The sequence below is a fragment of the Penicillium odoratum genome, assembly GCF_028828045.1.
Source record: "Penicillium odoratum strain IBT 22623 chromosome Unknown utg000002l_segment0_segment0, whole genome shotgun sequence".
Taxonomy (NCBI): domain Eukaryota; kingdom Fungi; phylum Ascomycota; class Eurotiomycetes; order Eurotiales; family Aspergillaceae; genus Penicillium; species Penicillium odoratum.
Genome location: NW_026643144.1, coordinates 2901705 through 2922669, shown reverse-complemented (window position 1 = coordinate 2922669; position 20965 = coordinate 2901705). Strand labels below are relative to the sequence as shown.

The following is a 20965-nucleotide window of genomic DNA, read 5'->3' as shown; positions in this document are numbered from 1 at the left end:
ACGTGTGGACGTTAAATTTGTTAGGAAACGTAGTGTAAAAAGTGTCCTTTATGCATGGTTCAGGGAGAGTTGAAAATGTGATATATGGTGTGTTGAACTGAGTTAGTTCAATAGCCCCACCAAGTGAAAGCGGCTCTGATAAGGATATATCCGGTAACTTCAATTTTGGAACCGCTATTATTGAATCCACGCTAGGACGAGTTACGCCGGAGTTTGCGTCCCTGACAGATGTGACCGGAAAAGGGGTTTGGCGTAGGATTGTGTCAAGGCTTGTGTCAGTGGTGGACGCTTGACCTCTTTAAGGGGTTCAAACTCCCCGAACATTCGTAGTTACAGTTATGCCCTAAATAATTTTTTGATTAACTGAATTAAAATCCTCTATGAAGAATGGGAATATGTTCAAAAGACCCTGAGGTAAACTTCAAGATGTGGAGATCGTCAACTTTAAGGGTGGACACTAAGGGGTGAAAATTTCTAAGCTATGGATATTAGTGCAAAGTATACCTCGGAATCCTGCTTTCATGCGCAGGAATTTTAAAGATGATGGTAAAAATCAGATGACTAGTACAAAAAGTCCATACCATGTCAAGCTGAATACATTTTTCTATCGAGTAGACCGACAGTAGGCGTCTTGAAAGTCCTGCGAAAAAGGCCGTTCATAAACGCGATTCTGATAGGACCACTGGGAGAACCAGGGATACATCGTCATGGTTTCCAATGATGGACGCTTGGCAGGGTCTTTCTGAAAAAGATGACGCAGCACATCCTTGCAATCCTGTGACAAATCTTCTCGAATGGGCAGAGCCTCACATATAATCCTTAGTCGTCGATCATGGATTCTCTTACTTGCCCCCCCTCGATAATCCAGCAACTGCCACTCATGTCCTCCATAAGGAGGATCATCCCATGGCCAGTAACCATGTAGAAGCCCATAAACAATCACACCGAACTTCCACAACATGATTTGGCGAACATCACTGTTGAAATCGACCCATATATTTTCCGACCAGTCACGTTCGCGATTCTCCGGGCGGAACATGCTCTCGGCTAGTTCCGGTAGCATTTGGTACTCCTGGAATGGCAAATATGGATACATTTCGCAAACAAAGTCCTCGTCATCGAGTCCAAAACAGACATTTCCTAAATCGATAAGCTGAACGTTCAGATTTTGGTCAATAACAAAATTATTGACTGACAAGTCATCATGGACAAGATTGATCTGCGCCATATCAACAAGGGCTTGAAGAAGCTGCGAGGCAACTTTACAAGCCGCCATCTCGTCGAGAATGGGTCTATTATCGCCGGGCATCAGGTATGCGCCCATGAAAGCCGGGAAAACCGGCTCGTGGGATGCCAACCGTTTGCTCCATCGGTCGAGCGCGGGATCAACGCATGCAGACATCACGATCGCCTGATAACGGTCATGGATGTAGACGGAGTCGAGTTTCGGGAATCTGTCACTGCATGTGAGAAAAAGAAGATACAGCGCTTCAGTAGGAATGTACCTCGCCTCGTTGGCATAATCATGAATTGCCGCCACAGGGGCCGTCCCAAAGTATTCATCACTGTAGAGGGTACTATGCCGCTCGACCTTCACTGCAAAATGTCGGACGGTTCGTGGATCGTCTGCGGGGCCACAGTTATCTCGGGCAAGATACACGGCTCCGAAGCCTATTTTCCAAATTGTTAGTATCGTCCACTTACACGGGGGAAAGAGGGACTCACTTCCATAGCCTAACGTACCATATATTTCCATGCGATCGCTCAAATCCTTGCATATTTGGGTGGCACGGTAGGCTATGTTGTCATCGAGGATCGGGTCTAGGAAATCTACCATCGCAGAGCATTCTTGATGCTGAAATATTAGGCCATCATTTCGTCCAATCTCGTAACCGTGGAACATGGTATGATCGCACCTTGAGATAGGGGCGTGATTTCTATAGGCTAAGGCTATGTCCAAGCGATATTGAAAAGCCTGGTGCAAGTGGGGGTATTTCTGGGACAGGTAACTGCATGGGTCTAGAAGTTGTCGAGCCGCGTCGGGGAAGCTTTCATGCATTAAAGATTGGTCGAAGAAATGTAAAGCAATATGTGTATATCAAAATGAGTATTTCAATATGATACAGAAGACACTTGCTCTGTGCCTTTGGGGGTGATTTCGAGGTTTATATATCTAATGACTGACAAAGGGGGAAGTGTAAAACCTCTTCTGACAGAGAGTTAGGAAACGCAAAACATTTGAAAGAAAGAACACTCGAATGAAACAAAGAAAGTAAACACTGCACTTAGTCTGCATTTCATACCAGCCTTACCCCCACTACTCTGACCTCTTTGTCGTTCAAACAAAGGGATTATGTAGTAGACATCAGAAGATGGGGAGCGGCTCGAAGTGTAGCTATACATGTTCATTATCATGGCTTTGTGGTAACCGAAGTTTTATCATTATGATACGACAGTTCATAAAGCGTATCATGTGTGGTGGAAGGCTATCCTGATCAGTAAATCATTGATTGGAGGTAGTTCCTTTCCATTTTATCCCTTCCCCCCTCTTTGAGCATTGTCGACTCATAGATTCTGGGTATTCAAACGCTATGTAAATGCTATGAGATAAAAAAGGTAGAAATAGCATCAGGAAGCAGGTAGAGTAGGTTGAAATAACACGCGTATATGGTGATTCGACACAGGAAATACGAAATGTCAGGCTTCCGCCGGAAAGTTCTAGCAGCGCTTCAATACAGGCTGCAGGCTTGGTAATCAACGACTCTCCCAGAACTGCGCATCCATTGCAACCAGTCGATTGAACAGCTGGTTCCGAGATCTCATACCTGTGAGATGGTAGGACTGCTCTAGATCATCGCCGCTAACCACCAGACCATCCGCAGCCTCCTTACTACCAGCGGTCAATTCAACAATCAACTTCCGCTTCCACCCAAGACCTTCAGTCTTCTTCAACTCCTTGATCTCAGTGACAGGAATCTGGAACAGAACAGATCCCTTCTTCCGACTCTCAATTCGCAGATCATCCAGACCGGCAGACTGGTATGTCGTGAAATACAGGATAGGGGGTTCTTTAGAGTTGTCGATCACAGCTGCACCTCTCTTGCGCTCGTACTTTGCGTCGAATTTTAGGGGTCCAAATGGGGTTGCGGAAAAGTGTATGTTTTGCAGCATGCCAAGCAAGTTCTTCGTGTGGGCGGATCCAGCGATGGCCATTGCTCGGTCAAATGCAATGTGACCCTGGATTGCGGTTGCAATTGTTCGGCGCAGGAATTTGAAGAACTTGAACATAGTTCTGCGTTTCGGCTTTGTTTCAGGAAGGGACATATTCGAATTTGATTTTTGCAGTTCGGACGAGGAGTTCTGTTTTGTAAGATCCGAAGATGATCCTGCCTGCGACTTTTTGCGTGAGATAGGCCATGCTCGATCTTTGTTACCTATAGCTGGAGGGGGTGGTAGAGGCTCGGAGTTAATTTCTCCAATCCGCAGAAGAGTCAATGTTAGCTGGGCGTTGGTAGGAACGCCTTTCAATAGCGTCCTGTATTTGGTCAGCGATTAAGATCCGGGCAATAATATGGAAGTCGACATACTTTTCCAAATCCATGTGATCTTTCCAGTTCGGAATCTTTTGGTTCAGGGTGTCGAGAGTGTAATTTATGACCGGGTCCCCGAAGAAGCCAAAGCCAATGGCGAATCCAATGATCTTCACAATCCAATAGCTAGACACTACAGGTACTAGCACAGATATCAAGGTGAAGATACCAGCTAGCTGTAATCTAGATGTAAGTAGTAAAAATGGCGGCGTTGGTGAGAGAAGACTAATTTTGTCAGCAAACAGGTATGTCCTGACTGATACAAAGTCTTACTTGGCAAATTTCTCATATATATCGGTGACATCACTCAATCCACGCATCAGCTGGTTGGTAGCATGAGATACCTTTTTCTTCATGGGTATTTTAGTATTGTCTTCAATTGCATCGGTATTTGGTGTTTCGGGATTGTCAATGACTTCTGACCCGTCACCAAGAAGGGGTTGCTCAGGGTCATCTTCAACAACAGCCTGGCCGTACTTGGCGGCGGCACTTTCCATTGCAACTGTGGCTAGACTGTCGATCAAATTCCTTGCTTCTTGCTCCGCAGCCTCACCCTTGTGAGTTTCTGGCGCACCCGTCAGACTGTCTAGGGATTCAGGTTGCTCCATTCCAGGAGTTTTTGCACTGGGAACCTCCGAATCCAGTGTTTCTGGAGTCGGAGGAAACATCCATGCGCGGGCGGATGGCACCATGATGAGGGAAATGAAGAAAACGCAGATGGTCGGAACAAGGAAATCTAGAGCCCATGACACGAAATACACCTGTACAATGTCAGTTTCTGATGTATGAGATCCCGAGAATCAGAGCTCGACACACTATACAAAAAACTGTTGTCCGCCCGGACTCCTTCCAAGATCGTAATCGAGTTATATGCCGGAAAAACTCGATGACGCCGACAACAACCGAGGTGTAAAACCGCTCGAGGGTAATACGCAGTTTTTCGGGTGGGAATCGTTCAGTGTCCACGCGATTCAAATCGAGGTTCTGGGCTTTGGCATCTTGGACAGCTCGTACATGGTAGATTTGCTGTTCACATGTCAGCATGGAGTCCAATTCCCGTGGGGGCCACAAACCTTGTCGAATCGCCGAATCAGCATCCAGAGATCCTCATTCGAAAGGCCCTGGGCGAGATTCTCCTCCACTATCCGCGATGAAGCTTTCCACTGGGTTTTGGGCAATGGTCTCGGATTGATTGTCTGGATTGGTCCGCTCTCAGGGGCCTGAACCAGGCTGTCGTTCTCGTTGCTCAACTCTCCTGGGATGTTGTGTTCATCATTCATTATCACTAGGATAACTTCTTTGACTGTTTCTTTGGGGTGTAATTGGGTGCTCGGTATCCCTGGATAACTCTGCCACTCGGAAACTGTTGAATAAGAATGTGATGTTGACAGATTGTGGCTGATGTCATTCCCCGGTTTATTATTAAACGCGGAATCGTTATCGTACTCCCGTATCTCCTATCGATTATCTTTACCCCACACGAGGGATTTCAATCTCGTGACTTGTCGCGTCTCGGCCTTCGCCTTCACATTTTCTAGAGAAGGAACAGACAGCCAATGAGACGTATTCAAGCTAAATTTTGTCACTTATCATGCCAGGCAAAATTCCTTCAGACTTACCCATACATTCATTTTCGACCGCCCAAGAGCTGGAAGCATTTCTTGAACGCGAACATACAACCGCGCCTGGATTTTACCTGAAACTTGCTAAGAAGGCGTCCGGAATCCCGTCGGTGTCGGCTTCACAGGCTGTTGAAAGTGCGTTATGTTTTGGTTGGATAGACGGTCGTGCCAACGCAATTGATAATGACTGGTGGCTGGTACGATTCACGCCTCGCCGAGCGAAGAGTGTTTGGTCACAAAAGAATGCCAATACAACCAGTCAATTACAGGAAACTGGTGGAATACGCCCGGCTGGCTTGGCTGCAGTGGACGCAGCGAAGGCTGATGGCCGATGGGAACGTGCTTATGCTGGTCCGGCCACCATGATTATCCCCACCGTTTTCCAGGCCGCACTGGACACCGCACCTGCCGCTGGGTCCTTCTTTGAAACTTTGAATAAAACGAACCGCTATTCTGTATTATGGCGCATCCAAACCACGTCACCTGCAGCAAGGGAAAAGCGAATTGAGGCTTTGGTCCAGATGCTGACAGACAAAAAACTACCGACTTCTTTGAACGGGAAACGAAAAAAGGAAGCCGATGACAGCGACATACGACAAAAAGCCAAAAAGAACTTCAAAACACGAACTTAATCTGCGGACTAATCAAATTGGCTATATTTCAGCAAATCAGAGACATTTGTCCCTATCAGTCTAACGAAAGTATCAGCCGCGCTGCTGCTTATGAACTTTGAATTTGGGGGCCAACGCCAGGCTCTCGTATATTTGCCCAACTTTCCTTGATCCAATTTGAAAATAAAGCCTACTTCTCCTATTTCTCTTGACAATGCGTTTCATTTCTGATGAACTCGTCATCAATCGAGATGACAAAGCTCCACTGCAGGTCCTTGGTGTAGGTCTGCCACGATGTGCGACTAGCTCCATGCAGGCTGCCATGGAATCTAAATATATCAACTATCATCCATGTATGCATATGGCATATATTGCACCTCATGCCGGTCGTGGTGACATTCTTCTGGAGGCATTGCGGGAGCCTAACACCGAACGACGCCACAAACTCCTCCACCAGATCTTCGATGGCTTCCATGCCACCAGTGACTTCCCGGGCTGCGCTGTCATTGAAGACCTCATGGACATGTACCCCGATGCCAAGATTGTCCTCAATAAGCGCCCGGGTGGGGGCAATAGCTGGGCGAAATCGATCGCGGCGATGACCTACATGAAAGATTGGCCTTTTTACGCAATCACCTTTCTCTGGAAGACCGATCGCAACCTGCACGCCTTCTGGCATTTGTATATGGATCTGTGTATGAAGAAATATGGACTCGAGAAGCACGAGCTGTTCACAGCGAAGCACTATGATGCCCACAACGCGTGGGTGCTGGCGGAAGCGGCTAAGCGTGGGCGCGAAGTCTTGGAACACGAACCGCAAGATGGATGGGAACCCCTTTGCAAGTTTCTTGGAAAGGAGGTGCCGGAGAATGAGCCTTATCCACATCTCAATGACGCCGCTGAAATACGTAAGATCACACGGATTTTGTACGGCCGAGGCATTCTCTCTTGGATAGCATTGATCGGGGTCACGTTTGGAACGGCGAAATGGATTGGGCTTGTCTAGGGACTGAACAGTATTACTGACGGGGTTTCACCTCCAAGTAGATCTATGCAAATGGCAGAAGAGAGAGAGAGACATGACAACTGGATGTATCGGAGAATTTGTCCCGTAGCTTATTCACAGTAAATTTCCGGGGAAATTCTCGGGCGAATCAGTCCCGAGTATTTCCCCGCCGGATTGCGGGGAATACAAAAGATGTTCACCCTGGTGGAAGATCGCGAGTTGGAAATTCATGAAAATAATGGAGAAACGAACAACAGAAGAGCAAGAGGTCTGTATAATTAGGGCTAAATCTTCTCCTAGTGGTTTTCATCGTTTGGTCATCGTTTGGTTATTGACTGTTTATGTAGACCATCAACAGTCTCCAAGCTAATTGGGTCTGGGTTCCGAACTGGATCGACTCTTCCACTTTTAATACCGCCGGGCGATTGGTTAAATTCACGAGAAAGTTCAACTTGATATCAAGGCCAACACAAGCCCTCTTGCATTTCTCTGCTGACACAAGATACAAGTTATTTGTCAATGGCACTCACATCGCCACTGGGCCCGCGAGAGGAAGCCCATTGATCTGGTACTATGATACCCAGGATATCGGAGCCCAATTAGACATCGGAGAAAATGAAGTGGAATTTGTGGTGCTGCGGTATTTCGCCTCGTCTCGTGGGGGCATGCCATTCGAGAGAACGGCCTTGCCTGGATTGACGGTAATAGGCAGTGTTGAAACAGCAACTGAGACTGTGAATCTTGAATCCCAGCAGCTTTGGGAAGCACGAGTGGACGACAGTGTGAACTACCCAACGGGCCTTATAGATGACGTATTCCTCCATGTGAGTTTTATCCTCCCGGTCTTTGTCTCAAGCTCTCTTCTAACCTGTGAAGATCAACGAGCGTGTTGAGCTCAAAGAATCCAGACCAGTCTCTACACCAGTTCCATATAACATAATATGTCGTAATGGAGAGCTTTCACCTTGGCGCCTACGCCCGCGTGCTATCCCAATGCCCGAAACTCAGGATATCAGCATCAGGACGCTCAAGTTCTGTGAAAGTGCTATCGCAAGCGAGGACTGGTCTGAGTTTTTCTCCCAGAATCGCGCTATCACACTCCAACCCAGGTCTAGTCATGCACTAGAGCTACAGGCTGATGAACACTCTACTGCATTCCTGCGATGGGTATTCAAAGCTGTCGAGCGGCCATCTCAGGTTAGACTGAACGTCACATACTCGGAGGGATATGAATTCGAACCTCCTTCCTACCCCTACTTCCGATCAAAAGGCGATCGACTAGATGCATCCAAGGGATCTATTATTGGTCCACGCGATGAAGCAGTCCTCGCCGTTCCTGATTCTGAAGATCTGATATATGAACCCTTCTGGTTTCGAACCTTCCGAGTCTTGCGAATTGAAATCACGATCGGATCAGAGCCAGTGATCTTGGTATCCTTCAACGGAACCCAAGTGAATTATCCTCTCGCTGTGAAAGGTGCCTGGGACAATCCCGAAGATCCCATGAGCAAGGACATCTGGGATGTGTCCATTCGAACCTTGAGAAACTGCATGTTTGATTGTTATTCCGACTGCCCCTTTTATGAGCAGCTTCAGTAAGCTTCAGCCCTGTGACAATCTCAACAATCAACTAAGTTATCCAGATACTCTGGAGACAGCAGGTCAGTTGGCCTATTTCACTACCTCCTCTCAGGGGACGATAGATTGATGCGGCAAGCAATCACAAACTTCGCATCCTCCATCACACCCGAAGGACTAACGCAATCCCGATTCCCCTCACACGTGCCCCAGATCGTGGCGGGCTTCCCACTCTACTGGATCCTGCAAGTGTGTGACCATAACCTCTTCTTCGGCGACACCACTTATTCCCGTGCGTTCGTGCCCCGCATAGACGGCGTCCTCGATTTCTTCGACTCCCGTATCGACGAACTAGGTCTAGTAAGCGGAATACCCGCCGACGTATGGCAATACGTTGACTGGGTGACGACCTGGGCCGCGACAGACGAGCACCCCGACAAAGGGGTCCCAACCTCCGGCCGAAAGTCAAATAGACACACGTATTTCAGCATGCTCTATGCGTACGTCCTGCGACAAGCTGCTCGACTAGTCCGCCATGTTGGACGCCCCGGAAATGCAGATGAATACGATTCCCGCGCCGAAGCACTAGTATCGGCTATTCGAAAACACTGCTACGATGGCGAGTTCTTCACGGATTCAACGGCCGATATAGCAGACAATGGCGCATATTCGCAGCATAGCCAGGTGTTCGCCGTGCTTTCAGGTGCTGCTTTACCGCTGGATCGTAAGCGTATTCTCATGGGGTCATTTAAGAATCCAAGATTCTCAAAGTGCTCTTATGTCATGCGCTTTTATCTCCTTCGCGCTTTGGCAATTGCTGGAGATGATGCTTATAATAATCTCTGGCATGAGATGTGGGAGCCGTGGCGAGGCATGCTAGCGAATAATATGTCTACTTGGGAGGAAGATGATGTCCGACAACGATCTGACTGTCATGCGTGGGGAAGTGTTCCGATATATGAGTACTGCACAGAGGTAGCAGGTATTACTCCGATCGCGGCTGGGTGCTCGAAGGTACTTTTCAAGCCGCGGTTGCAGATAACTAAGGCTCTAGAGGCGAGGGTTGCATTGGGTTATGACAATTTGGCTACCGTCGCTTGGGCTACCGATTCGACCGGCAAAATGAAAATACGACTTGATCTACAAAAAGCTGTTTCTGTTGTGAGTCAGTTGCCAGGTGGGACTTTGGAGGAACATGGTGTTCTTGACCATCTAGAACTGACTTACCAGCTTGTTTAATGTTATTGTTCTATACTTATGTCCACTATGAGACACTATCTTACCTCTGATGCCAACCTTCCAGGGTTGGTAATTTGACATATCTAGCTACCAGAGGTACTAGTTAGATAGTAAAATCAATATTCATTCGCCAAAACCGCAATTTGCATCTGAATTTTCCGTGTCAACTACAGTAAAACGGATGATTTCGAGACCCTCCCGGGGGTCTATGTATGCCTCGGATCTATTTGTTCCGAAAGCGAAAGCTTGTTTGTCTCAGTGCTATATGAATGAGTAAGCCGATATTAAGAGGGGGCAAGGCATGTTATCGAGGTCGCTTCATAATGTTTTAGCACTATAGACCCAATCAGATATTAAAAAGTCCATCTGTTGGAATTTGAATAAATGGCTCGAACTGATCACTACCAGGGGTAAATAAAGGCATCAATATGACCTGCAGTTCAGGGTAACCGTTGTAAACTAAGTACTGCACAACGTTTGAATGCAGCTTTTCATAATGTTAAGCAGGACAGACATCCTTGGGACTCACCAAAGAAACCTCCTGGTGCCAAAATGTGTGGGGTCCCCGGACATCTTTAGTGCTTTACTCTACCCGGACAATTCCCGGCGGCTATAGAGTCATGTGTCCGCAGATCCAATCTTGGCACGGAGGTTCCGCAATTTGGGGAATGAAAATGAAAATTTCAGCGTATTTACAGGAAACCTGTCTTACAGGGAGCGTGGCGAATCAAGCAAGCTCGATCAGGAGGGCCTCCGACGCCCCCACAGTGAAAGTAGCTTTACCAGAAGAAGCCGTAGTGGTCTCAGTAACCTGAGTACCCATGAGAGTGCAATTACCATTTCCAAAGTATTGTCCCGCAACTGTAGGACTGTCCCCTTCATCAACCCGAGATGTCGCGTACGAGGCAGTGAGTCGTTTAGCTGTTAGGGTCGATGAGGATAGTCCGCTCAACACAAACTCCTGAGTTGATCTGGTTCCACTAGTGTAGTACTCTGAGTTATATAGAAGAACTCGAATAGGAGAATCTGACTTGTAAATGGCGTATGCTGCAAATGCCGTATCCCCGCTGTCGAGCGGAGCTACTTGGTCCGCGTTTGCTAGTGCCATTGTAGCGAAATAGGCTCCAAAGTAGGGTGAGCCCATATCGTAGCGACCCCACCAGCAATATTGGCCTTGTAGATCTTAGGAAATAATAATATAGAGGGGGCGAGGGTGGGGACTCACAGTTTCCGATTGTGCCTTGGTGGAAGTACAATGACTAGCATCCACATGATCAGTTATTTGTTCAAACAAACCATTGATCCTGGATTTCTTACCTTAGTCCCCATGATCAGGGATTGCATGACATAGTCCAAGATCCAGAGACCAGCGCCAAATGTCGGACTTATGCCACCACCGCCGCCCGTCGCTAGTCAATATAAGCTGGCGGCCACTTGAATATGCATTGCGAGACATACCAGAGTTGGTTTCGCCAAAAACATGCTCCTTTCCCTTTTTTGTGGCCGCAGCGACCTCCGCAGCGAAAGGCTCAATCTCCGATGCAATATCGCTGTGGCCCATGAGCGTCTCAAGGTCAGCTGTACTTGCGGACTGGGGGTAATTGTGAGAGCAGTAATCTTTCACATAATCATTAGCATCGCCTTCAACCGCGGTAAGACCGACTATGCTTTCTGGAGATGTTCCGAAGTAGACGCCCGCCGAGGCAAGGTTGCCAATAGATAAATTTCCAAATACTTCATCTTGCCATTTGACTTGAGATGCATAGTCAGCGGCGGCAGTCCAGGAGGCACCGTCGGCTATTGGGTCAGTATCGGAGTAGACTAAGTAATAGAGTCAGTTTATCCTGGTCCGGGCCTAGAGTATTCGTACAGACAATCAGGTTCATTTCCCAACTCAATGGCGTATAGGTTAGCCATCCGATCTACTGCGACGCTCGCAGCTGCAATTGTATTTGAAATGTTGTCCAGGCGACGGTTGAGTCCCAGTGTCACATCTCCTCCGTACTCGGCAGCTAGTGTCATGAAAGATGGACCAAAGGTGAGAGAATCAGGAGCATCGGTGGAAGCTGCCACAGTGTAGGTGACAGCATCACTTGAGGATGCATCGTATGTGGCTCGGTCCCTATCGATGTTGGTCGTGGACTATGATGCAAGATAATTGCAACTCTCACTGTGTGGTTCCGCCTATACGAATGGGTGGCCACACTCCAGTCAAGTCTTTGAAATTCTCCAGGCACCGCTGGGTTGAGGCAACATCCGTTACGTACGCGGGGTATGCAAAGAATTCGAATCTGTTGAGATGAGACATTCGTTCGATGGTATAAATGAGGTTTGGTACTTACGATACACCCACAGGAGCGTCTGTAAGAGTGGCACTTGCATTTGATGGTGGAGTGGAAGGAATGTTGAATGAAAGACTTGCTGCGAAAGACACAGGTAGATGGCAAAACAACCAAAACAAACAAATGAACATCTTGTCGATTTTTGATCTGAAGAATGAGAAAAAAAATTTTGTGGAGGATTTATGCACTTTTGAGCGCATTGTTCACTAAATAACATATTGTGTAATACTTTCCGGCTTGTAATGTCGGGTCACATTCTAGTGATTGCCGACAATCCTAACATTAAACTCTGACGTACTGTGGGGTATAGCCTGGGTAAACAATGATTAATTCTTCCGGTCACCTTGCAGATCATTGAATAAAGCCCTCCACTAGTAATTCAGCGGGTTGCGGGGTTGTCTTATGGCTATTGAATTATATTCTTTGGTTGAAGTCTGTCTTCCCCACTCTGCGGGCATTCGGAAGGTCTATTCTCATTCTCTTGCCCACTCTCGCTGATTCGGCCCCCGAAGGGCCTCTGGAGAGATCAAAACTCAGAGTGCCTCATTTGAAAACGGAATGAAACGTGGAGTCAAGTCCGGTTGCTGAGGGAATTCTCGATCATATGGCCACATTGGACGGCAAATGCGACGATGACCAAGTCGAGGCAGATCTTGATCAACACCACCTGGAGTCAAGGCGAGCAGCCAATCAGCAGCCATATCGAACAGCTCGGGCTCCAAGTATCCGATTTTCACAAAAACAATATCGGTATTTCGGGGTGCAAGATTCAAACCAGTGAAATCCTTCTCATGATGATAGGGCTTGCGCAATTTGGTAATAATGACGAAAACGCTTCCGACCTGAAGCACAGCCTCCACGACAGCATCTCTATCTCCATGCCTGATGGAGTGAACATGTCCAGTCATAGTGATCGGGCCGTCGTGGAGGTTGTCGACTTCTGCACCGGCAGTAACGGTAACCTCAGCACCTATCCCTGCCTTCAAAATTGTCTCGATTGCCTGCGGCCCCGGGATGCTGGCGTAGATCACCGTCGGTCCGGAGCTTTTGAATTCAGGGCGACCGAGAATTCGGTTCAGACTCCAGGTGACGTCCCCTGCACCTCCAGCTGTAGGGTTGTCACCGGAATCTGAGATGAAAAAGGGTCGACTGGTAGATTTCAGGGCGGCATCGATGCACTCCATAAGTGAGCCTGTAGGTGCAACAAATTTGAATTCCTTGCGTACGTCCCAAAAGTGATTTGCAAGTTTCTTTGCCCCGGCGTTAACTCGTTCCGCATTCCAGCCTGTAACAACGACAACTGCGTGGTTCCGAGGCTCGTCCGCCCAGGCATAGCCCACCCAAATAGCTGCATCGAGGACCCCTTCTGTAGATTCAACATCAGGAACAAGTGCGTAGAGCCCCTTAGCAGGCTCTATCCGAGTAGATGTTTGTTCCCCAGGAAGAAGAACCGGGATTGGGACCCACGCCTTCAAAGGCCTACCCGGCCGTCCAACGGGAGACTTCAACATATCAACAAGATTCCTGCAAGCTCGCTCTTTGGTCTCCAGCTCGTCTTCATGCGGTGCCATTCGGTAGCAAGTAATGAGATCAGTCTGGTGAGCCAACCGCCGGGAAACATTTCCATGAAGATCCATCGACGCCGAAACGATCACATCGGGGCCAATCACTTCTCGAACTCGATGAAGAAGCTCTGCTTCGGAATCATCCATTCCCTCGACGCACATCGCCCCATGGATATCAAACCAAAGGCCATCGATGCTAGTTGTCTTTTTGATGTTTTTCAACCGAGTGAGGATTTCGCTGGAAAGTTCCTCGAATGCTTCTCGAGTCACAATTCCACCGGGTAGAGCATGCCCGATAAGCGCCCCGTGCCAATCTGCCGAATTTCCAAGCGCGGTCCCGGGATGGAGAAAGGCGTACTCGTCGATCACCTCCTTTCCACGCCGGGCATGAAAGGCTGGTGCCAGTGTGCGAGCAGGGGAGAAGGTAGAGGTTTCACAGGCAAGTCCTGCGATTACGATGTTAGGACGACCCAGCATGATGCTTCTCCCTTTTTCTATCTCTGTTCCGACCAGAATTGCGGGGTTGGGGGTTGCATGAAGACCACCTTATCATGACCTCCGCGAAGATGTTGAGAATTGCCACGTGAGCATTAAAGTTGAAATTGTTCAAGGTTGCACCGATCGAAAAGTTTCCCTTTGTGTCGCAATGTTCAGTGTCCAGTGTCTATGCAACGTCGCGTCGTGCCGCCCTCGGAGGGCATTGACCCCGCTTTGATATGCAGTTCTACTGACCAAAGGGTGTTAGCTTTCATTTATCACTGGCTTCTTTCCACGACCTGGAAATGCGATATTGTACTAACATTCTGCAATCTGTAATATGTGTGATTTGGAGTGGAATCTGGGAGAAGAACCGTCAAGGGGTTCAAGGACGCCAAAAGCTTGGGAATGCTTGATAGAAGATTAGCAAGAACCTTCAGCTCTATGACCCCGTATCTTTAATATCAACCCCCACAGGTCGGCAAACCCGATGGAACCTTGTCGTTTGACTTAATGATAAGAAATATGCGGAGTAACAATATCCGATGTTCTTCGAGTATTTATCCCAGTTGTACCCACACCGACGCGATCCTTGCTTGATAGCTCACATGATAACTAAAGTCCGAGCATTTCGCAGTTACAACTATATATCAGATGTTGAAAAAGACCGCGACTGGAACTTGGCTGCCCGCATGGGTTCCGGAGTCTACAGCAACACTCTCCATCCTGTTGCTGATCTGCTCCATCGTTCAATCTGCAGTAAGTCACGTCCCTAGCCTTAAAGACCCGACATACTAATTATCGGAAGACGGGTGGCTATGACGGATCAATGCTCAACGGCCTCAATATCCTACCATCCTACACCGATTATTTCAATCTGAATAATGCAACTACCGGATTGAATACCGCGTCCGTGTCTATCGGTGGTTTGCTCGGCCCACTTATCTCGGGTGTCATGACAGATAGATTGGGTCGGCGCCCGGCCATTTTTTGGGGTTCGATATTGACCATTGTCGGAATCATTCTGCAGACTGCCGCCCAGAACATTGCCATGTTCGTGGTCGCCCGAATCATTCTTGGGTTTGGGTCTGCCATCACAGGCATTGCTGGAGGAGTGTATCTTGCGGAATCGTTTCCGAGTCGGTGGCGTGCGTGGGGAGTCGGTCTGTTGAACGATTTTTATTAGTATGTTTTCCCTGTTCCTGCAATGAACTCCTTCTCATAGATCCAGCGTCGGAGCCTTGATCGCGGCCGGAGTTACCCTCGGCACTGGTCAGTGGGAGTCTACGTGGGCTTGGAGAGCCCCTTCGCTCCTCCAAGCGGTTTTCTCACTGCTTTGCATCCTCACGCTACCATTCATGTGAGTTGAACCAGAATCCCCGTTTCTCGAGTTTGAGGACTAAAAGCCAGTACAGCCCCGAGTCCCCTCGCTGGCTTGTTCACCAAGGATACTATACAGAGGCCCGTATTTCCGTGGCACAGACAAACGCAAATGGCAACCTTGCCGATCCAATTGTTATTGCAATTTTCAAAGAGATTGTGGATACTTTGAAGTGGGAAAAGGAAAACGGGCATGATATGAGCCCTGTTGAGATCTTCAAGTCCCCTTCCGCCCGAAGGCGACTGCTTATTGGAATGTCCCCGGGCCCATTCTCTTGTATTGCAGGGAATATCATCGCTTCATACTATTTTGGGTCGGAGCTTGACACAGCTGGTATCACTAATACGAACGATCAGCTCAAGGCGGTAAGTTCTCGAATTTCCAGTGAAAACTTCCCGATCATCAGCTTACTCAGTAGAACGTGGTTCTCAATGTCTGGTGCCTTGCCTGTTGCCTTGTAGGCACTCACCTGATCGCCAGATGGGGACGGAAGCCTACAGCAATGCTGTCCCAGATTCTGCTCAGCGCTTGTTTGTTCATTATTGGCGGGCTGTCGAAGACTTATGCATCTGACCCACACGGCGCATCAAACTCCCTTGTTTATGGTAATGTGGCAGTGATGTTTCTCTTCCAAGGATTCTACTCTGTTGCATGGACGCCTCTTCTATATCTCTATCCACCTGAGATAATGAATTACTCTATTCGCGCCAATGGAATGGCGTTTTCATCCTTTGTTCTCAACGCGTTTGCGTAAGTTATCCCGAACCTATCTTGGTGATCCAAATTTTAACATTTATTCAGTCTCGTCTTCACATTTATCATGCCAATTGGTCTAGGAAACATTGGATGGAAGATGTACATGATCAACGCATCGTGGGACCTTGTAATTCTCGGCCTGATCGTATGTATCCCGCCCAACTCAGATCTACAAAGTCCTAACAGTCGCAGGCGTATTATTGGGTCGAAACCAAGGGTAAGACTTTGGAGGAGATTGACGCGCTATTTGAAGGAGAGAAACACTCCTCGGTCCCGGATGTCGAGAAAGTCCGACGCGGTCAGAAAGAGCTTGATACCGATGTGGTAGAGGATCAGCTGGCTGCGGAGCTGGGTCCTGTATCTCTGAAGCAGTAGGTTGGTATCTGTATCAATTTGTGATTCTGAAAATAAGAAATTGAAAGATCGAAAATTTAATATGAATTAATTGCCATCGCCCTGAATTCTGAATCATCCATCATGCCCAGATTCTTCCGTAAGCTCGATACGCAAACTCTCTAACTCGTTGCGCATCGACTCCGGGCTAGCGTTTTCCTGTAATATTCCCAAATTCTAAAAGCTTTACTCAGATCCTACTCCAGAAAGCTATTAGTATGATGGATATGGACTTTTATTCCTTCCGTGGCTGTCGGTCGCTAACCCGGATGATTAAGCATGGGCCTGGGTAAGATAACTTAGTTGCCAAGTGACATATGCATTGTACCTGTTTACCCTCCAAAACCTGCTTCATTCAATAGCCTGAATCCCGCATCGAAAACATTTGGAACAAACTTTCATCATGAATCTTACCTATGAATCTAGAAGACCATTGTTGGAGATTGCCTGCTTCAACGGCCAGTCAGGGGTTCATGCAGAGCAAGGAGGTGCTGATCGAATCGAGTAAGAGACCGTTCCCCATGCTTGTATGTAGATACCTCCTTGATATCAAGGCCTGGGAATTAGAATTTGATTTTCTATCTCGAGCTAACTGAATTGCAGATTATGCCACGATTACACGTCCGGGGGTCTTTCCCCTGACCCCGCTGTGCTGAGTGGATTGAAAGCCCAAGTTGCAATTCCGGTCTATGTGATGATTCGACCACGTGCCAACGACTTCCTTTACAGCAACCAAGAATTTGAAGTCATGAAATCCACAATGATGACTTTGAAAAACGCAGGCGCGGATGGCTTTGTTTTTGGCATTCTCAACCACGTTCCGTCAGACAACCCCACATGTTCCTGGATCGACGAGCGAAACAAACAACTTGTCCAGCTGGCAGGCGAAAAGCCCTGTACTTTCCATCGCGCTTTTGATTGCATTCCCGAGGAATGTTGGGGCACGGCACTTAAAGACCTGGCGGAGTGCGGTTTTGCTTCAATTCTCACAAGTGGGGGTCCTTCGGGGGACACAGCAATCGAGTGTGTTGATCGTCTAGCTGAACTATTTCAACAAGTGGATCTAGTCCAATCACAAATACCCGCCGTCTTTGTCCCGGAGATTATTGTTGGTGGTGGTGTCAGATCGTCTAACATTCAACTTCTTTGGGAGAGAACACATGCACGAGCTTTTCATTCCAGTGCATTGGTTACCGGCGATTGTGTAGAGCCCAGCGAGGTAAAAGACTTGGTGAATTCGCTTTCTACAGTGTCGATCGCGAAGGATTAGTTTTCATACATCTGAATTTCCACGGGTCGCAATTTCCACGCGCATTGTCTCTCCTTGCCAGCAATCAGAGTAGGTGTCGAGTGGCTAACCGATCTCGTCCCTTGGCTTTGACTTACCTAACATCAACTCATGTTGTGGGGTATGTGGAGACCCGCGAAGGTCAATGTCGACCTTTTTTGGCCAAAACTTCATAAATGCGGGGTTTAGGTTCACGCCAATATGACTGTCGGAAAAGAGCAATATTATTGATTGAAGAACTCCACATATGCGTGGAACTCGGCTCTTTTCCGCTCGAAGGTCTTTAATAGGTCGACTATAAATTATGCAGTACAGAAGTGAACGTAAGGTCGTTTCTACCAGCCCCAAGACTTGGCGTTGAGTTGTGGACTTGAAATTCCATCGATTAAGCATAAAGCTTCCAATATGGGCCAGTTCAAATATTGGTTAGGGAAGTTGCGGGCTCACACGGAGCCAGGATTGACAACAGCCCAACTCATGTTGACCAACGATGACCTTCGACCAGGTGAGAACCACTAAGTGAAGCAAACATTCCTCTTCCATATTTACAAGCACTATTCAAGCCGTCTTTTCCCAATTCTCCTGCTTTCAACAACGCTAATACTAGCATTCAATATCATGAACAGTTGAATCAGAGCGCCGTCAATGGAGATGGCTCAACTTCGTTGCCTTTTGGATCGCGGACTCTTTAAATGTGGTCGGTACCACCTCGTTACTTCCTTCGGCTGATAAATCTCCTCATTGTCTTTGAAATTTCAGCACTGTGCAGAGAACTGACGCATCGCCACCCTTTCTGCAGAACACCTGGATGATCTCATCCTCCATGATTGTCGATGGCCTGTCTTGGTGGCAGTCCTGGCTTTGCGTATGGATCGGCTACAGCATTGCTGCAATCTTTGTCTGTCTACTTGGTCGAATCGCTACTATTTATCGAATTCCCTTCGCAGTGACAAACAGAGCCTCATTTGGAATATGGGGCTCTTTCTGGCCAATTCTGAATCGTGCGGGTATGGCTGTTATATGGTACGGGGTCCAGGTAAGTCTCCGATTGATTGATGTGGCGTTGATAATGCGATAAGTCTAATCTGAATAGACATATCTTGGAGGTAAGCCCATTGAGAGAGAGATGAAAAGTCCAAATCGACGAGCTGCGCTAAATTCCTCTAGGCGAATGTGTGACATTGATGATCCAAGCCATCTGGCCAAGCTACGCAAACCTCCCCAATACTATGCCCGCTAGTGCAGGAGTGACAACAAAGCAATTCGTCAGCTTCTTCCTATTCTGGTTGGGATCCCTGCCTGCCCTTTGGTTCCCAATTTATAAGATTCGACACCTTTTCACCGTCAAGGCATACTTTTCTCCAGCATGTGCCATCGCCTTCTTTGGCTGGGCAATCGCTCGCGCCCATGGACTGGGTCCTATCATGACTCAGTCAAATACTGCTCATGGCAGTGCCTTGGCATGGGTATTTGTGAAAAGTATCATGAACTGTATTGCCAATTTTGCTGCATTAGTGATCAACAACCCCGATTTTGCGCGATATGCAAGCAAGCCGACGGATGCCCTGTGGCCTCAGTTGATTACTATTCCGGTTGGATTTGCAATCACCTCTTTCATTGGAATTGTTGTTTCTTCTTCTGCAACTGTTATTTTCAATCAATCGGTCTGGAATCCTCTGACTCTATTAGGGATGTTTTTGGAGGATGCCAGCTCGGCAGAGAGGTTTGGGATCTTTATCATTGCCAGTGGATTTGCTTTGGCGCAGCTTGGTACGAATATTGCTGCTAACTCAGTGTCTGCCGGAACAAACTTGACGGCTTTGTTGCCACGATTCTGTACTATCAGGCGAGGAGGGTACATATGTGCTGCCATTGGTCTTGCTATGTGTCCCGTGGGTGACTTATTATGCTAAATGTATTTTGTCAGAGCTAACATGAATTACAGTGGACACTTGTTGCCTCATCCAGCAAGTTCACCCTCTACCTCTCAGCCTATTCGGTCTTTCTATCAGCAATCGCAGGCGTGATGGCCAGCGATTACTACCTCGTGCGCAAGGGCTATCTCGATATTGAGGATCTTTACAGTGCACGCAAGGACGGTGCTTATTATGGGATCTATGGAGTCTCATGGCATGGATATGCCGCCTACTTCTGCGGCATTCTGATCAATATTGTTGGATTTGCGGGTGCCGTGGGGGTGAATGTTCCGCAGGGCGCAATATACATCTACGACATTAACTACTTTTCTGGATTCATTATATCCGGTTTAGTTTATTGGCTTCTTGCTAAGCTGGTCCCTCTCCCTAAAATCAGCAAAACCTGGAACGAAGTCCCATACGAGATGCGTCTGGATGCTGAAGAGAAGAAAGTGGAGGAAGCCTGAGTGGGGGTATTGTGGGTCATTGTGGATCAGAGGTTCAACCTCGGTCCCTCGAGCCGACATCGGCAATTGATGAAAATACATATTGCAATCGAGTAACAAGAGAGATATCGTATCTCAATTGGTATTTGTTCAAGAAGATCTTTCCGTGTCAAAAATTCCCAACTGCATGACATGGTCTTCAGCTCCTTCCCACGAAATTCTCTGTATTTCTCGAGTCGGCCGAATCCTTGAATTGCCTAAGTCTGACTAGCATCGCGTATTGGGTTCCGAATAAGCCTTCCTAGGGGCTTTGGGGCAAGTTTTGTAGTCTCCTTCATCATAAGATGCTTTCTAGGAGGTCGACTGGTGCTTAACGGTCATTTTGCTTTCCGCGGGAAACACCTTTGCTTCGACCCCAAGCGTGTTCTTATATTTTGATCGAGTAATCGATTCAGACTTGACCCCAATTTTTCTTATCACCATTTCCTTTCACTAATTTTCATCGAGTAATTTACAGAGATCCAGCCTTAATTTGCCGTCGTCGTTGCATTTCTGGGTTTCTATCGAGTAATCCCAGCGGGCATCTTATCGCATTGTCTCAGTCGAGTTCATGCCACCCAATCATGATGTTATTGATCACTTGCGCTTCGTCCTGGATAGTATTAACATTTTTTTCGATGGCTCCACTTACGGCGTCTTCAAGCCGGTTCAAATTAACTTGAAAGTGCAGAATAACCCTCTCAGACCACGGCACT

The 20965-nt window shown here is 47.6% G+C and overlaps 10 protein-coding genes across 10 annotated transcripts; 6 read left to right on the top strand and 4 right to left on the bottom strand.

The window, feature by feature from the left end:
* Positions 1 to 604: 604 nt before the first annotated feature.
* N7520_003117 (Protein kinase domain-containing protein) lies at positions 605 to 1903 on the bottom strand (the record flags this gene model as incomplete). Its single annotated transcript, XM_057137052.1, has 2 exons — positions 605 to 1671; positions 1744 to 1903. 2 exons carry the CDS (start codon positions 1901 to 1903, stop codon positions 605 to 607), a joined length of 1227 nt encoding a protein of 408 aa, XP_056999738.1.
* An 851-nt stretch (positions 1904 to 2754) lies between these two features.
* N7520_003116 (uncharacterized protein) lies at positions 2755 to 4870 on the bottom strand (the record flags this gene model as incomplete). The annotated part of the gene is made up of 5 exons (XM_057137051.1): positions 2755 to 3535; positions 3588 to 3815; positions 3864 to 4351; positions 4407 to 4616; positions 4664 to 4870. The coding sequence occupies 5 exons, from the start codon at positions 4868 to 4870 to the stop codon at positions 2755 to 2757; spliced, it is 1914 nt and encodes a 637-aa protein (XP_056999737.1).
* A 311-nt stretch (positions 4871 to 5181) lies between these two features.
* On the top strand, positions 5182 to 5844 carry N7520_003115 (YdeI/OmpD-associated family protein; the record flags this gene model as incomplete). The annotated part of the gene is made up of 1 exon (XM_057137050.1): positions 5182 to 5844. One exon carries the CDS (start codon positions 5182 to 5184, stop codon positions 5842 to 5844), a length of 663 nt encoding a protein of 220 aa, XP_056999736.1.
* Positions 5845 to 6037: 193 nt separating this feature from the next.
* Positions 6038 to 6829, top strand: N7520_003114 (sulfotransferase family protein; the record flags this gene model as incomplete). Its single annotated transcript, XM_057137049.1, has 1 exon — positions 6038 to 6829. The coding sequence occupies one exon, from the start codon at positions 6038 to 6040 to the stop codon at positions 6827 to 6829; it is 792 nt and encodes a 263-aa protein (XP_056999735.1).
* Positions 6830 to 7067: 238 nt separating this feature from the next.
* N7520_003113 (putative rhamnosidase B) lies at positions 7068 to 9646 on the top strand (the record flags this gene model as incomplete). The annotated part of the gene is made up of 4 exons (XM_057137048.1): positions 7068 to 7097; positions 7177 to 7653; positions 7706 to 8424; positions 8473 to 9646. The coding sequence occupies 4 exons, from the start codon at positions 7068 to 7070 to the stop codon at positions 9644 to 9646; spliced, it is 2400 nt and encodes a 799-aa protein (XP_056999734.1).
* Positions 9647 to 10373: 727 nt separating this feature from the next.
* On the bottom strand, positions 10374 to 12119 carry N7520_003112 (glycosyl hydrolase family 79 C-terminal domain-containing protein; the record flags this gene model as incomplete). Its single annotated transcript, XM_057137047.1, has 7 exons — positions 10374 to 10819; positions 10872 to 10905; positions 10964 to 11055; positions 11105 to 11467; positions 11521 to 11768; positions 11818 to 11937; positions 11989 to 12119. The coding sequence occupies 7 exons, from the start codon at positions 12117 to 12119 to the stop codon at positions 10374 to 10376; spliced, it is 1434 nt and encodes a 477-aa protein (XP_056999733.1).
* A 402-nt stretch (positions 12120 to 12521) lies between these two features.
* On the bottom strand, positions 12522 to 14030 carry N7520_003111 (M81 family metallopeptidase; the record flags this gene model as incomplete). Its single annotated transcript, XM_057137046.1, has 1 exon — positions 12522 to 14030. One exon carries the CDS (start codon positions 14028 to 14030, stop codon positions 12522 to 12524), a length of 1509 nt encoding a protein of 502 aa, XP_056999732.1.
* A 654-nt stretch (positions 14031 to 14684) lies between these two features.
* Positions 14685 to 16542, top strand: N7520_003110 (uncharacterized protein; the record flags this gene model as incomplete). Its single annotated transcript, XM_057137045.1, has 7 exons — positions 14685 to 14789; positions 14839 to 15215; positions 15262 to 15390; positions 15422 to 15776; positions 15830 to 16161; positions 16213 to 16312; positions 16354 to 16542. The coding sequence occupies 7 exons, from the start codon at positions 14685 to 14687 to the stop codon at positions 16540 to 16542; spliced, it is 1587 nt and encodes a 528-aa protein (XP_056999731.1).
* Positions 16543 to 16963: 421 nt separating this feature from the next.
* On the top strand, positions 16964 to 17830 carry N7520_003109 (copper homeostasis protein CutC; the record flags this gene model as incomplete). Its single annotated transcript, XM_057137044.1, has 2 exons — positions 16964 to 17064; positions 17164 to 17830. The coding sequence occupies 2 exons, from the start codon at positions 16964 to 16966 to the stop codon at positions 17828 to 17830; spliced, it is 768 nt and encodes a 255-aa protein (XP_056999730.1).
* A 423-nt stretch (positions 17831 to 18253) lies between these two features.
* N7520_003108 (nucleobase cation symporter-1 family protein) lies at positions 18254 to 20231 on the top strand (the record flags this gene model as incomplete). The annotated part of the gene is made up of 6 exons (XM_057137043.1): positions 18254 to 18353; positions 18475 to 18545; positions 18648 to 18884; positions 18942 to 18954; positions 19016 to 19740; positions 19794 to 20231. The coding sequence occupies 6 exons, from the start codon at positions 18254 to 18256 to the stop codon at positions 20229 to 20231; spliced, it is 1584 nt and encodes a 527-aa protein (XP_056999729.1).
* Between the last annotated feature and the right edge of the window lie 734 nt (positions 20232 to 20965).